The 15,301-nt window shown below is 40.4% G+C and overlaps 1 protein-coding gene across 1 annotated transcript in view; it reads left to right on the top strand.

Moving 5' to 3' along the window:
* vwa8 (von Willebrand factor A domain containing 8) overlaps window positions 1–15,301 on the top strand; it is a 69,556-nt gene that overhangs the window by 39,521 nt on the left and 14,734 nt on the right. The window contains exons 35-37 of the mRNA XM_046844880.1: window positions 119–311; window positions 397–478; window positions 2,244–2,448. Coding sequence (XP_046700836.1) covers window positions 119–311; window positions 397–478; window positions 2,244–2,448 — 480 coding nt within the window. The remainder of the gene's footprint in view (window positions 1–118; window positions 312–396; window positions 479–2,243; window positions 2,449–15,301) is intronic.

Raw genomic sequence — 15,301 nt, 5'->3', positions numbered from 1 at the left:
CAGTATGACACACTGCATCAGCGTTATTACCGGTCACTAACCGGCCTGAAGTCCTCGTGTTATGGCAGGGGACCTGACTGATTCCTACATCTTCTACTGTTAAAATGTTTTCTCTTAGTCTCCGAATGAGGTGTACAGCTTTCAGAGAAAGTCGCCCCTCACAGAGGGCAGAGGGCCCGACATGTTTTTTGGCTCGAGTCGCCACACGGGACCTGCGAAAAGAGTCAATTGTGTCAGTCTGCTAGGAGCCAATCAGGTGGTGCGAGCTCTCCCTACTGCACAAGTGCCTCTGGCTGACATCTACCCTAAAGGTTAGGGAGAAAGATAAACAAATCTTTAGATTGGTTAAAAACTACTTCTAAGCACTTCATATTGTATGATATGATTTAATTACAGATATCACTCCACCCTTGACTTCTGCCTACCTGGAGGTGACAGATCTGAACACCAAGAAAGTCAAGTATATTCCAGTGCCAAGGTAAACACACTGGCTACTTAGAAAAATGCATTGTGTTTTTAGTTTTTATACCGGTTGAATGTTGCAGTGGCTGACCAGAATGTATAAAAAGCTGCAGTGCCCCCTTGGGGTAAAGTAATAAAAATGTTTCTCTCTTTTCCAAAAACAACAAACTTGAATTCTAATAAGTAAACATGAGACAAAATCAAGACTTTTTTTTTTCCAGTTTGATGAAAGGATAAGCACAAAAGGATATTAATTCCCATAAGGAATATTATAATATAATATAATAATAATATATTATTATAATATATTATAAATGAATAATAAAAATTTAAATGTTTATTATTAAAGTGTTAAATTTACTTAAATATAGTATTAAATAATGATAATAATATATATATAATATATTAATAATATAATTATATATTATTATATACACGATGTAATCTAAGCATAAAAATTAATGCATTTGAAAATTTTTGCATTTGACAAAGAAAATTTACATTATTTTTTTATATTCATGATAATTATGATAATAATCATAATAAACTAGCTTATTTTGTGGATGTCAACAACATTACATGTAACTTAAAATAAAAATAAAAAAAGACCTGACATTTTAATTTACAACAGATTGCTGTGTAATAAGAGGAATAAACAGGGATTGACAGGGTTATGGATTATGTGCTGTAAGTTGTTAGACAATTTTTGTAACAAGGGTTTGTAAACTAACACCTGCATTTTAATTTGTCAGCATCTTGTAGCAGTAAGTATTCTTTCTGTCCTTTATACTTTTCATCATATACATTACAGCACAGTAACATTCTTTCTTCACATAAACCAGCTTGTTAAGAAGTTGTGGTCAGTTCGGGTTAAGGGCTTTGCTCAAGTGCCCAGCAGTGGCAGCTTGGTGGGAGACTGAACTCCTACCATTTCCCCATAATATAGGACTAGGACTAGGAAGTTCAGCAGAACTGAAGATGTTGAGGTTTTTGTTGGGAGTGACGAGGATGGACAGGATAAGAAATTAGTTTATTAGAGGGACAGCGCATGTAGGACGTTTTGGAGACAAGGTGAGGGAGGCGAGATTGAGATGGTTGGGACATGTGCAGAGGAGGGACATGGGGTATACCGGTAGGAGAATGCTGAGGATGGAGCCACCAGGAAGGAGGAAAAGAGGAAGACCAAGGAGGAGGTTTATGGATGTGGTGAGGGAAGACATGCAGGTAGTTGGTGTGAAAGAGGAAGATGTAGAGGACAGGGGGGTATGGAGACGGATGATCCGCTGTGGCGACCCCTAATGGGAGAAAGAAGAAGAACTAGGATATGAAGTTTTTACTTTGAACAAAGCGATATACTTTTCTGGTATATATGGGGAGTTCAGATCCCGCTTCTTGGCCCTTGAACAAGGGTTTTAATCTCTCATGTTGCTCAGTTGTATGAATGAGATTAATGTAAGTCGCTCTGGATAAGGGTGTCTACCAAATGCCATAAACGCAAATGTAAAATGTATTATCTGGCTCTTGTATATAATGTGAGCTATCCTGCTTTCTAACACTATCAAATGTGCAACCATCCACAATATTCAGTGGGTTTATGTTCATCCTACACATTATTTATTTTTCTGATTTTTATCTCACTTTACTAGAGGAATCTCAACCAGAAAGACCAATTTATAAATAAAAAAATGGGTTTCTAAATACTGTATATCTAAATAAAGGAAATGGATCAATGTATCACTGCAGATGTTTCATAATCTTCTAATGTTCCCACAATCCTACAGGACTATGTCCATGTCTCCTTACACAACGTGGATGTCTAAGGTATCGGACACTGATGTGCTGATCTCTCCACTGGGCTCTGGTGGGGTTGTAACTGTAGACATGGGAGGCTATGTGAGAGTTTGGGAGACAGGAGTGGACAATTTACAGCAGTCCCTTTTGGAGTGGACAAACATGATCGGCTCTGAGGATGGACGACCTGTCCAGGTAGGAAAATCTTTGCAATGAAGGAATATTTCACTATGGATACAGCATAGTGCATAGTGATGTTTTATTTGGGTTGGAAATATAAGCGATCATGCTTATGCATGTGTACATTTAAATGTAAATGCATCAAATTATATTCTTAATGGTGGAAAGTAGATTGTTTCATTTGCATGCTTTTCATTCAGTCTGTGTTGTTGCAATACACGACCATGTGGTGGCAGTCTTATGCCTCCAAAAGTGCTCTTTAAAGACAACTCGCCAATATTTTAACATTATTGATAACATAATACATAAAACCAGAAGCATAGAGATGTTTCAGAGAGATGGCAGTGGAGTTTTTATCCAGATTGTTTAACAAGATTTTGGAAGGTGAGAGGATGCCTGAGGAACAGAGAAGGAGTGTGCTGGTACCGGTTTTTCAGAATAAGGGAGATGTGCAAACCTGCAGTAACTACAGGGGAATAAAGTTGATCAGTCACACCATGAAGTTGTGGGAAAGAGTAGTGGAAGCCAGGCTAAGAGAGAAGAGTTGACCTTCTGTAAGTAACAGTATGGTTTCATGCAGAGCACTACAGATGCATTATTTGCTTTGAGAATGTTGGAGAAGTATATAGAAGGTCAGAAGGAGTTGCATTGTGTGTTTGTGGATTTAGAGAAAGCACACGACAGGGTACTGAGAGAGAAGTTGTGGTATTGTATGAGGAAGTCAGGTGTGTCAGAGAAGTATGTAAGAGTGGTGCAAGACATGTATGAGGACAGTGTGACAGCAGTGAAGTGTGCAGTAGAAATGACAGACTGGTTTAAGGTGGAGGTTGGACTGCATCAAGCATCGGTTTTGAGCCCTTTCCTGTTTGCAGTGGTGATGGACAGGTTGACAGACGAGGTCAGACAGGGGTCTCCCTGGACTATGATGTTTGCGGATGATATTGTGATTTGTGGGGAGAGTAGGGAGCAGGTTGAGAAGAGCCTGGAGAGGTGGAGGTACATGCTGGAGAGAAGGGGAATGAAAGTCAGTAGGAGTAAGACAGAGTACATGTGTGTGTATGAGAGGGAGGGCAGTGGAGTGATGCAGTTGCAGGGAGAAGAGATGGAGCAGGTGGATGAGTTTAGGTAACTGGGGTCAACAGTACAGAGTAATAGAGAGTGTGTTAGAGAAGTGAAAAAAAGAGTGCAGGCAGGGTGGAGTGGGTGGAGAAGAGTGGATTGAGTGATTTGTGATAGAAGAGTGTCTGCAAAAGTGAAAGGGAAAGTTTATAGGACTGTGGTGAGACCTGCGATGTTGTATGGTTTAGAGACAGTGGCATTGAGTAAAAGACAGGAGGTGGAGCTGGAGGTAGCAGAGCTGAAGATGTCGAGGTTTTCGTTGGGAGTGTCGACAATGGACAGGATTAGAAACGAGTTTATTAGAGAGACAGCACATGTAGGTCGTTTTGGACCAGGCTGGACCTGACCGCCCACCACTATCTGGACTAGACTATGTATTAGGTTTGCAAATATGTGGAAGGTTTGTCACCCTGTTTATTCAGCATATCACATTTAAAATCCTCAGATGGAAAGGACATAGCTACGTACATGATTAGCACACACAGCTGATCGGTGCATCATTAAATGACCTGTAGTCACACACGTGCTTGGGCATATTTACTAATGGAGTGGTCATGCGTCACCCTCCTCTCACTGATTTGTTTTTATGCCCTGGTTTTCTTTCTTCACACATATCAAGTCTTTATCTGATCCTATAGATTCCGTACACATTACAGAAATCCAGGTAGAGACAGACCCTCACAGGAGATTCTAGGTTTGTTCTTTCAAAGTGTTCTCCCAGCATTCATCACCTCTGCTCCATCACATATATTTACCCAGATCTCTGTCTTCACTGCTTTCTTTTTTCTCCAAACCACTTTGAACACAGTTATCTCAAAGTGGTAACACAGGTTTGCTGCGTAGCCAGTGTAAAAGTATGGTATGTGTATGTGTGTTCACACAGGGGGTGTAGGAGAAGGAGGGAGAGAGTAAACTGCACTGAATCCGACAGTGTATTACTGTTGGCACTTTGAGGTCAGGCCATTTAATGAGAGCTAAAGTCGGGTTATCGGGTTACTGGACTGAGGTTATCCTTAACTTTTACAAAGTCTATAGGACTCTCACAGCATCCTCACAGAGTCTCTAATCCTACCGTGCCTTATTTACATGCAAACACACACACACACACACACACACACACACACACATTAGCTGTGTTGGGCCAGCTGGACTCTGTGGGTGTGCTCAGATGGAGAGTTGGGGTGAAACACGGTGGGACATGAGATTAGAGGACATCCTGGATTAGGAAGGTCTTGTTGAACTTAATACACTTTGAGGTTGACTCACCGTGCTTACTGCTGTTTTTAGTCCTATTCACTGTGAGTGATTGATAAGTGATCCATCAGACTACAAAACCAAATTCCACAGAAGTGTCACTTATAGGATGTTGAGTCAAATGTTGAGTTATTTTACGAGTTGCTCAGTAGTTCCTGGTTCCACAACCTCAACGGCGTGTATAAGACTGTAGAAAAGACATTACTCACAATCTAATATTCCGGTGCTCATATTAGTTCTCACTCTCCAGTGTTTTGTATTGTTTTTAAGAATTTAGTCGGTGATATCACCCAAATGATCCTTAATTTTTCACCTTTTGAGTCTGGGTCCTTTCAGGGTTTCTTCCTCATAACATCTAAGGGGGGTTTTCCTTGCCACAGTCACCCCAGGCTGCTCATCAGGGATAAATACACATCATTCACCTTAATTCATAAATTCTGTAAAGCTGTTTTTGAGACAATGTCCATTGTAAAAAAAAAAAAAAAGCTATAGAAATAAACTTGACTTAACTTGATTCTTTGCCCACTGCCTTGCATGGTTCCTGGTAACTGGTAATCTGGTTCTTGGTTATTATTGTATTGTCATATCAATAAGCAGAAAGACAGAAAGTTTGTCATTAGATAACAAATAGAAAGTTGCCGATCACCATATCAGCAGTTGACTGAGTCACTGGTTCACCAGACAATGACAAATAAAAAAAAAAGGTATACAGCTTCTCCCAAGCTGCTCAGCTAGTGATATGACCACCACAATGAGTCACTTTTACTTCTAAAACACATTTAGAAACAGTTTAAATTGTTGCATGTTGAAAGACCCTCAATTAAATCTAACCGACTTCAGACTTCTTTAAGTTCTTTTGACTGCCACAAAAATAAAGCAGGCTTGACTCTGAGAGACGGCACTATGGCACGGTAGGGCAAGGCAGTAGTCCACAGACTGTTACACTACAAAAGATCCAAGATTCCCTGAGCATATGGAATGGTTATAAGATGATGTGTTGATATGACTGTAGGTTCAGCACCCTCAACTTATTTCACTGTCTCCATTCTCCATCTCTTACTACCGCCGCAGATTTCTCATTTGCAGGCAGTAAAATATACTAGAGACATTAAATGTGATTTCTGTGATGCACCACTGCATTGCTCTTTTTTGCATGTGGAAATTTTTTTAGTATTGGAATACCTGGTGTGTAATGCTGTTCTGGTCTGCATTCCTCAGATCATTCTGCTAAATGAGTTAGTGCCGAGAGTGACAGAGACATTGGAGCACCAGACTCCAGCAATAAGAGCGTCTCTTTGAGCTCATACTGGGATCCCTGCCACCTGCTTCATTCCACTGCTATAGACTCATTACATCTCCCTATATTTTGCTTGAAAACCCTCTGTCACATTGTCAGATTTTATTTCCTTTCTCTTTCTCCCACTGTTTAACTCTTACTGTACATTTTCACACTCCACCATTCTTGTAAATGCCACGTGTTACTGAGTATAGCGGGGCATTCCTTCGTGGGTGTTTTTTTTTCCCTTTTTTTTTTTTAGCTCTCTGTCTCATTCCTTCCTGGATTAATAAGCCTGTAAATTTCCCTTCGTGTTTACAGGCTGGACCCACCTGGTACGGATTTAGGAGGAGGGTCGAGACAAAGTGAATCACTTTCTCATCACATGTCCAAACACTGCATGGGGGAAATTTGAGAAGTACTGACGATGCTGTGGTCGTCTGCACTCTCTATAAGAAGTTTGTCTAGTGCTTAATGAGACTGATAGCAGTAGCCCTGACATTCTCCTGAACTTTCAACTGCAGTCACTTCTGTGCATTCCAGTTCAATTTAAACATCTATTTTATTTGGATTATAGGCACTCTCTTTTGTCAGCATTGTGAACTGAAGTGCTTAAGAATATCCCTCTCAGGTGCACAGTAAATGACAGTAGTTTTGTTTGTTCGGTGCTGTATCTGCATCGGCTTGTCCAGGCATGGTCTATGGAGCAATAGTTGTGCCAGAATGAGTCCCTCGGTTCAGCATAGGCATTTCCGTGATCTGTGTGAAACCCCTTGTTTAGTGGGTAAGCTTCGCTCTACCCTTTCACCCCATGAAAGATTCCATTATGAGGTCAAGGTCTTCTTTTAGTTTTGTCTTTTCACTGTCCAGGGCTGGATTCCTTATTAAATTCCCATTAATAGAGCACAACACTCTTTGCTGATGTCAGACCTGTGGAATGTCTGCCTTTGTTCCAGGACTTATATTGTTCCCTGAGGCAACTGATGCAATTTTTGTTGTACGGGGAAAAAGCAGCCACTTTGTCCGACTGAGTTTGCCGTGTTTTACATTAATGAAGACGTGGATGAACATTCAAGTGATGACAGATCCCTGAGTGCCATTAATGGTATCTCGTTATTAGTAATTCTAGAAGGCAAGAATAGTCTTAGCATTGCACAAGTCCATTAATTTACAGTAGTGAAATGATATATAGCCCATGACCTGGTGCAACACAGGACAGCCATGTGGGGCATGTATGTGCCTGACGTCAGTGACTCTCTCCTGGCCAACCATATATGTTCCCATAGAGGACAGTAACCAAGTAACCAGAGAGAAAGAGTGTCAGGAAGTCACTCATTCCAACAGGTGCAAGCTGAGATCCCTGTGTGTGTAAGTGTTTAAAAGGAAGGGGACACTGACTCATTTCTGACCAGCACTCAGGCTTAAAGTAGAGAAACATCGTAACGGCATGAGAAGGCAGACGACGAGTGACGTACGAAACAGGAGAAATAGTCTGAGGACCGAGTAATGATTCATAATACAATTTTAGTGTTGCTAATGCGTGCCTTCAAAGGCATTGTACAGTGAACTTAATGTGTCATTATGGTGACTTAATATTCTGTTTGTTTTGAATGATTCTGATTACAAATGATTCAGTTATGTTTCATATATTGAACTAAACTTGTGATCAATCCTAATAGGTGAAAATCTGGAGACCAGATGTAATCCAGAATACAGTTATGTTGTGGGAGCAAATTTGGGAAAGGGCAGCACAGTGTTTAAACGATTAGACTTCTGAACGGAAGGTTGTGAGTTCAAATCCCAGCACCATCGAGCTGCTTCTGCTTGACCTGAGCAAGGCCTTCAGTTGTTCAGTTGTATAAATGAGATCATTGTAAGTCACTCTGGGTAAATGTAAATGATGTCTGACTATACTGAGTGTATGAAATTAAGCAGGGGTTGTGGCCCAATGCAATATTTCCTTAATTAAAAACTTTCTTTCGGCTTCTCCCGTTAGGGGTCGCCACAGCGGATCCTCCGCACGTTTGATTTGGCACATGTTTTTACGCTGGATGCCCTTCCTAACGCAACCCTCCCCAATTTATCCGGGCTTGGGACCGGCACTGAGAGTGGCTGGGGATGGTTCCCTGACCGGGGATCGAACCCGGGTTGCAGCGGTGAGAGCGCTGCATCTTAACCACTAGACCACCAGGAGACCCAATATTTCCTTAATTATAATCATTAAATAAAAGCATTTAGTTTTAGGGGATCCAAGGACAAAACAACTGATGAATATTTGGCATGAAGAATTCAGTTATGATTAGAAGCAACAGATTTGTAGGAACAAAATATCCTTTGATCAATTTAAAAAAATGCTCATTAAATCAAGCTTATTTTAAATCACTGGAAAGATGCATTTGAAAGATAAAATGTCCTAACACAAGTTTTCAATATTTCCAGCATGTAGAATGAAGACATGTGCATAAAGAATTCAGTGTTTAGGTTGAGAAGTGTTTAGGCTGATAATGATCAGCAGGTCTTTATCTCACATTAGAGGAATAGAGTAAAGAGGCAACATTTCTCCTTTTGCCTCTAGAACATTCCTGTCTGCAGATCAGAGACTAAGATTAAGTTGAGTCCTGTATACATGTTCCACCTGTAGAACACAGGTGTTCTGTACACAGTGGTGTTTGAGTGTGTGGGTGGGTGGGATTGTGTTTAACAGAAACAGTAGCTGGAGACATGTGTCTCTCCGGGTCTTGATGTGGACACATGCTGTTCTGGTTGTCACCTCACTCCTCATGTCTGTGGTATGGCAAGTGTCATCGCCTTTCTGTCTCCTATGTTTGTCCATGTTGAATCTGACCCAGAATCACAGTCTCCGATTGTGAAGCGCTCCAGCAGCTGGGGAAACATTCCACCCTGCAGGCTGTGTGTCTGACCTGCCTGTGTGAAGATGCTCTATTTAAGTGCTCCTAGGGTCATGGAGCATTAATCCTATTGGATCATTTACAACTGAAAAATGACCTGACTAGCACTTTCCCTTACAGCAGCCATTTTTAAAAAGTGTAGTGTTTGTGTCCCTGCTGTGTTCAGATGCTGGATTTTATTCAAGACACACTTCGGTGGTACCCCTGTTACCCTGGTGTTAATGATTTTGACACCATGTGGTTTGCATTAATCACTGATAGACATTTTTATTAAAATGTTGATTATTTAACCTACCTTTATTACGCCATGCATCAAACTGATTTACTGTTCTCTACTTTTGGCTCAAACTGGTTCATAATGTGAGTCTCAGTAGGAACAATACTGGGTAAAGTGTTAAGGAGTGAAAGTTTGACTTTGCTGTAATTAAGAATTCATGTGGGTCTTCTTATTAGTATGCGGTATTATGCATCTTAAAGTCTTCCTCTCAGTGTGTGCTCTGTGCTGTATGTTGCGTCCACACCAGGACGCTTCAGCAGACTCCGAGCACCACATTCCTGGCATTCCGACCTAGGATGTCGCTGTGGCCATTGGGAAGTTGCCAATGAGATCTGACCTAGTCTCAGCATTAGACGCTCTGTCCACAGCTCATGGAACCTCTTATACCTTTTGTACACTTACAAGGTCACAAGAATCAGTGTCTTAAATGTTGCATGGGGTTTTTTACAGAAACAGAAGAACAGTGCTAGAATGAACTTTTCCAATTATTAACTGTATTCCATATTTGAGTATTATATGAGAACATGATGCCTAAACATGATTACTAATCTCAGAACAGAACAGCAGAACCACATTGGATCCCACTCTTGTCACCCAGTCAGTGTGCACAGGGTCAGCAGATAAACTTGTCTGGCCATTCTCCCATGACCTCTCTCATCAACAAGGCATTTTCTCCCACAGAACCACCGCTCAGTGTTTTTTCACACTGTAAAGACTGGAGAATGCTGTGTGTGAAAAAAAATCCCTCGAGATTAGCAGTTTCTGAAATATTTAAACCAGCCTGTCTGGCCCATGCCAGTGTCAAGGTCACTCAGATCACATGCTCAATATTACCCTGATACTTTGTTAGCATACAGTGAAGCTCTTGTCCTGTATCTCCATGAGTTTATGCATTTTCTGCTGCCACATATCTGATTGGATAATTGCATGAATAAGCAGGTGAATGTCATGTCATTCACTTTATATATATATTTAGTTTGATTACTAGATTGTAATTTGTGCTGCAGTGCTTTGAGTACTTTGATATTTTGGAATTTCGTTATTGCGTTACAAAAATACATTCTTGAAGAATTTTTGTCATAATTTTAAATGTTGCAGTTTGTTTAATTCTGCACTTAACCTGATCATGTCCCTTAAGTCAGAATGTGCTGGATTTCTCTCCCTTTATACTGTATGTAGAGTCCCTGTGTGAAATACGAATGTACATTTTTGTACACTATACAATATCGGTGCAGACAGATGTCTTCATAAGAGCAAACACAATGGGGCCTGAAAGCACACACAGCCTGAGTGTGGGATAGGAAAGCAGCCGAACTCAAGCCTGCATAGTGATTATATAAACTGCTTTACTAATACCTGATATTAGATAAATATATAATATTTTGCTGTGTGCAATCTAATTATTCATTCAGGCACAACATAGTATCTCCATATTCAGAATGGTTCTGAAATACAGTGAGGAAAATAAGTATTTGAACACCCTGCTATTTTGCAAGTTCTCCCTCTTAGAAATCATGGAGGGGTCTGAAATTGTCATCGTAGGTGCATGTCCACTGTGAGAGACATAATCTAAAAAAGAAATTACGGGAATCACAATATATGATTTTTAAACTATTTATTTGTATGATACAGCTGCAAATAAGTATTTGAACACCTGTCTATCAGCTAGAATTCTGACCCTCAAAGACCTGTTAGTCTGCCTTTAAAATGTCCACCTCCACTACATTTATTATCCTAAATTAGATGCACCTGTTTGAGGTCGTTAGCTGCATAAAGACACCTGTCCACCCCATACAATCAGTAAGAATCCAACTACTAACATGGCCAAGACCAAAGAGCTGTCCAAAGACACTAGAGACAAAACTGTACACCTCCACAAGGCTGGAAAGGCCTACAGGGAAATTGCCAAGCAGCTTGGTGAAAAAAGGTCCACTGTTGGAGCAATCATTAGAAAATGGAAGAAGCTAAACATGACTGTCAATCTCCCTCGGACTGGGGCTCCATGCAAGATCTCACCTCGTGGGGTCTCAATGATCCTAAGGAAGGTGAGAAATCAGCCCAGAACTACACGGGAGGAGCTGGTCAATGACCTGAAAAGAGCTGGGACCACCGTATCCGAGGTTACTGTTGGTAATACACTAAGGCGTCATGGTTTGAAATCATGCATGGCACGGAAGGTTCCCCTGCTTAAACCAGCACATGTCCAGGCACGTCTTAAGTTTGCCAATGACCATTTGGATGATCCAGAGGAGTCATGGGAGAAAGTCATGTGGTCAGATGAGACCAAAATAGAACTTTTGGGTCATAATTCCACTAAAGCGTGTTTGGAGGAAGAAGAATGATGAGTACCATCCAAGAACACCATCCCTACTGTGAAGCATGGGGTGGTAGCATCATGCTTTGGGGTGTTTTTCTGCACATGGGACAGGCGACTGCACTGTATTAAGGAGAGGATGACCGGGGCCATGTATTGCGAGATTTTGGGGAACAACCTCCTTCCCTCAGTTAGAGCATTGAAGATGGGTCGAGGCTGGGTCTTCCAACTTGACAATGACCCGAAGCACACAGCCAGGATAACCAAGGAGTGGCTCTGTAAGAAGCATATCAAGGTTCTGGCGTGGCCTAGCCAGTCTCCAGACCTAAACCCAATAGAGAATCTTTGGAGGGAGCTCAAACTCCGTGTTTCTCAGCGACAGGCCAAAAACCTGACTGATCTAGAGAAGATCTGTGTGGAGGAGTGGGCCAAAATCCCTCCTGCAGTGTGTGCAAACCTGGTGAAAAACTACAGGAAACATTTGACCTCTGTAATTGCAAACAAAGGCTACTGTACCAAATATTAACATTGACTTTCTTAGGTGTTCAAATACTTTGCAGCTGTATCATACAAATAAATAGTTTAAAAATCATATATTGTGATTTCTGTATTTTTTCTTTTTAGATTATGTCTCTCACAGTGGAGATGCACCTACGATGACAATTTCAGACCCCTCCATGATTTCTAAGTGGGAGAACTTGCAAAATAGCAGGGTGTTCAAATACTTATTTTCCTCACTGTATATATATATATATATATATATATATATATATATATATATATATATATATATATATATATATAAAGAGTTTATTTGGCAGCTAAAACGGCCTTTTAAAAGACCAATAGGGTTGTATTGATGTAATTGAACAATAGTATGAATTCTTTATTCAGGTTTTGACTGCTCATGGTCAGTGTTACATTCAAGGACAAGCAAATACCCAATGCCAAAATGCAGTAATAAACTCAAATGCTAAGTATCCTGCTAAGTATCCTTAAGTAGAACATTAAAACAACATAGCACAATAAAATATAAAATTTTACCTCTTTAGTCTATACATTAGCTGAAAAAAATATCAATGGAAAAATGTCTGTCCTTTGACACAATATATGACCAATCCATTGTGTTCAATTTTACTTGGAATTACAAAATAGCAACATGCAAGACATTTAAGCTACTATAAGACCAGGCTGTGACTCTAATTTATGTTCAGATCTTTTTTTATGGGGTAGTTCTCCATGTTGTTGTATAGATATTAATGACCAACTACTATGCTCTACAGATTTCAACAAAATGTAAGGAATTACTTATAATAGCCACCGAAAATCCTTTGAGCACTCCAAGCTGAATATCTGGCCATTGTAGTGATTTTTTTTTTTTAGATGATATTTAGGATCAGACTTGCAGCATCGTGATGGTGAACTGGTTCTGACATCATTTGAATAAGAATGTTAAGGGATTTTCAGTGAGGTGAAATGTGAGCAATCAGTTATAATGGTGAAAAAAGGCTTTGTGCACACATGCATGTGTGCTTATGGGATTATGAGTGCTCTTATCAGTTGGCTTTTTGATCTTCAGTGACCTTTATATCAATGACTTGACAGCGAATGATCTTAAAAGGTATATTAACTAGGCTTGCATGCTTAATTTAGAAGACTGGCTCTCTTTTAGACTCTCTTTGATGGCATTTGCAGGGGTGGCCTAAAAAAAAAAAAAAAAAAAAGAAAGAAAATTCTTCAGTCTATATGTGGGATAGCATTTATATCTTGGTCTTAAGCTCTCGGTCATGCTGTAGTCATGTGTCATAATGCGGCCTATATTATAAACTTTTAATCCTAAATCTTTACATTGTATAGATTTTCTTTAATTGAATTATTACTTCAGTTTAATAGAGTTGATTGTGTTGGAAAGGTAGAATGCTGGAATGTCTTTTTGTTTGTTCAATCCTATGCTAGGGATTTGCAGGTTTTCAGCCGTCTCCCTCAATTCATTTTCTCTTTCTTCTCCGTGCCTCCCTCTGCCTTGAGGCACTGCAGGAGAGCCGGGTCTTATCTGAGTGAGCTCTTTCTGTTGACGCATAAAGAAAACAATAGCGGTAGCTCTCGACAGTTGTTGTGGTTTGACGCACCTGGATCATTCTCACCACATCACTCTGTGAGTCGGTGTAGCCGTCTTGTGCTTGTGGAATAAATGTTGTTGCTTCATATAACCACATATCAATCATGTAAGCACTACCCAGGCTGAGTTGTCGGATTTAAACAAAGGATTAAACATCTGTGGCTGTAGCTGAATTCATCTGCATTCTTATCAGTGATCCATCTGAGCTTGGGTTGAGATAAAGGAGTGACTGTGGTGTAAATTTCTGGCTGATCTAACGCCACGTCACATACAGTCCCTTCAAGAACTGTCCTTGGGGGAAATAAGAAACATACGACTGCTTCAGCTTTAGTGTCACTCCACTTACTGTTCAGCTCAGACTAAACATTGGATGTTCAAGTGTGTCATCAAAATCCCAACTAACCACGGCTTTTGGCTGGACAGGAGGGAACTGACCAACAGTTTTACATCAGTTATGTGATGTGTCCTAAATCTCTTGCTGACAGGACACTTCTGTCTAAAGTGGGACCTGGCAAAATTTTTCTTTACAGTTTAAAGCATTTGTATGTGACCTGCTTAAGGGACGCACCGATCAATCACATCTCCTACATTAGTCTTAAGGGGCAAATTGTATTCGAACTGCTAGCTTAAATGAGTAGACTCGTGCTAATAACAGGATTCATACAGTACAGAGGCTCCTGGCTAGCATGTGCTAAACACATGGGACATTCTGCAAGTTGTGCAGAAGAGAAATTATCTCCATCTTGGCATGTATTATCGTGACATCTATGACACATAGCTTGTGAAAGCATTATGACACTTAATAGTTCAATACAGTTTATAACTGACTGAACTATGCTAGTGAAATGAGCTCTGTTCATCTCAAATATTTTTTAGTTTGGTGGTGGAGGACAATGTCTAATATGGCAGCCCACAATCTCCCATGGTTTTTATCTGCATTGAGATCTGCTGACTGTGAAAGCTTATAATATGTCATTTATATTATGATCATTTGGCCATGGTCCAGGACAGAGCTGTGTGTGATCATGATTCAATAAATGACGATGCATTTTCTTGAATTATTGCATACATCGATTATGAGAAAATTTTTACGTAGCCGATTGTCCAATTAGTTCATTTTTGTACAAGTAAAATTTAAAGTTCTCATTGTGTATATGGCATAAATATTCTTCAAGAACCTTTTTAGTGTTTAATATCCCCTCCATCACGTTTCAGTTCTTCTGAATAGATTTTGGTTCCACTCAGTTTGCTTCTCTGCCTGTGTGTCCTTCTGCAGCCCTCATGTGCAGACAGGGCAAGCAGACCCTAGGCTCCAGCTTTATTTACTCTGTGAAGTATAATGATCCGTGAGTGCTGACTCAACCCATCACACCTGTCTCCAATCCACACAGACCTGGAGTGCTTGCAGCCTGCTCTGCTCTGAGTATTCCTGCTTTTGCATATGAGTGATTCACCGACATGCAAACGCAGGGGCAGGCTGAGATCTCGGCATGGAGCATATTTGCAGTTCCTGGGTTGTTGTTGTCTGCTTCATTCAGATGAAGATGCTGATGGGGGTTTGCGAAGAGCTTGCGGCACTGCTTTCCTGTAGGTGTGTGTA

The sequence above is a fragment of the Silurus meridionalis genome, chromosome 3 (genome assembly GCF_014805685.1).
Source record: "Silurus meridionalis isolate SWU-2019-XX chromosome 3, ASM1480568v1, whole genome shotgun sequence".
NCBI lineage: Eukaryota > Metazoa > Chordata > Actinopteri > Siluriformes > Siluridae > Silurus > Silurus meridionalis.
Note: the sequence above shows the minus strand (reverse complement) of the source record. Positions and strands in the feature narration are given on the sequence as shown.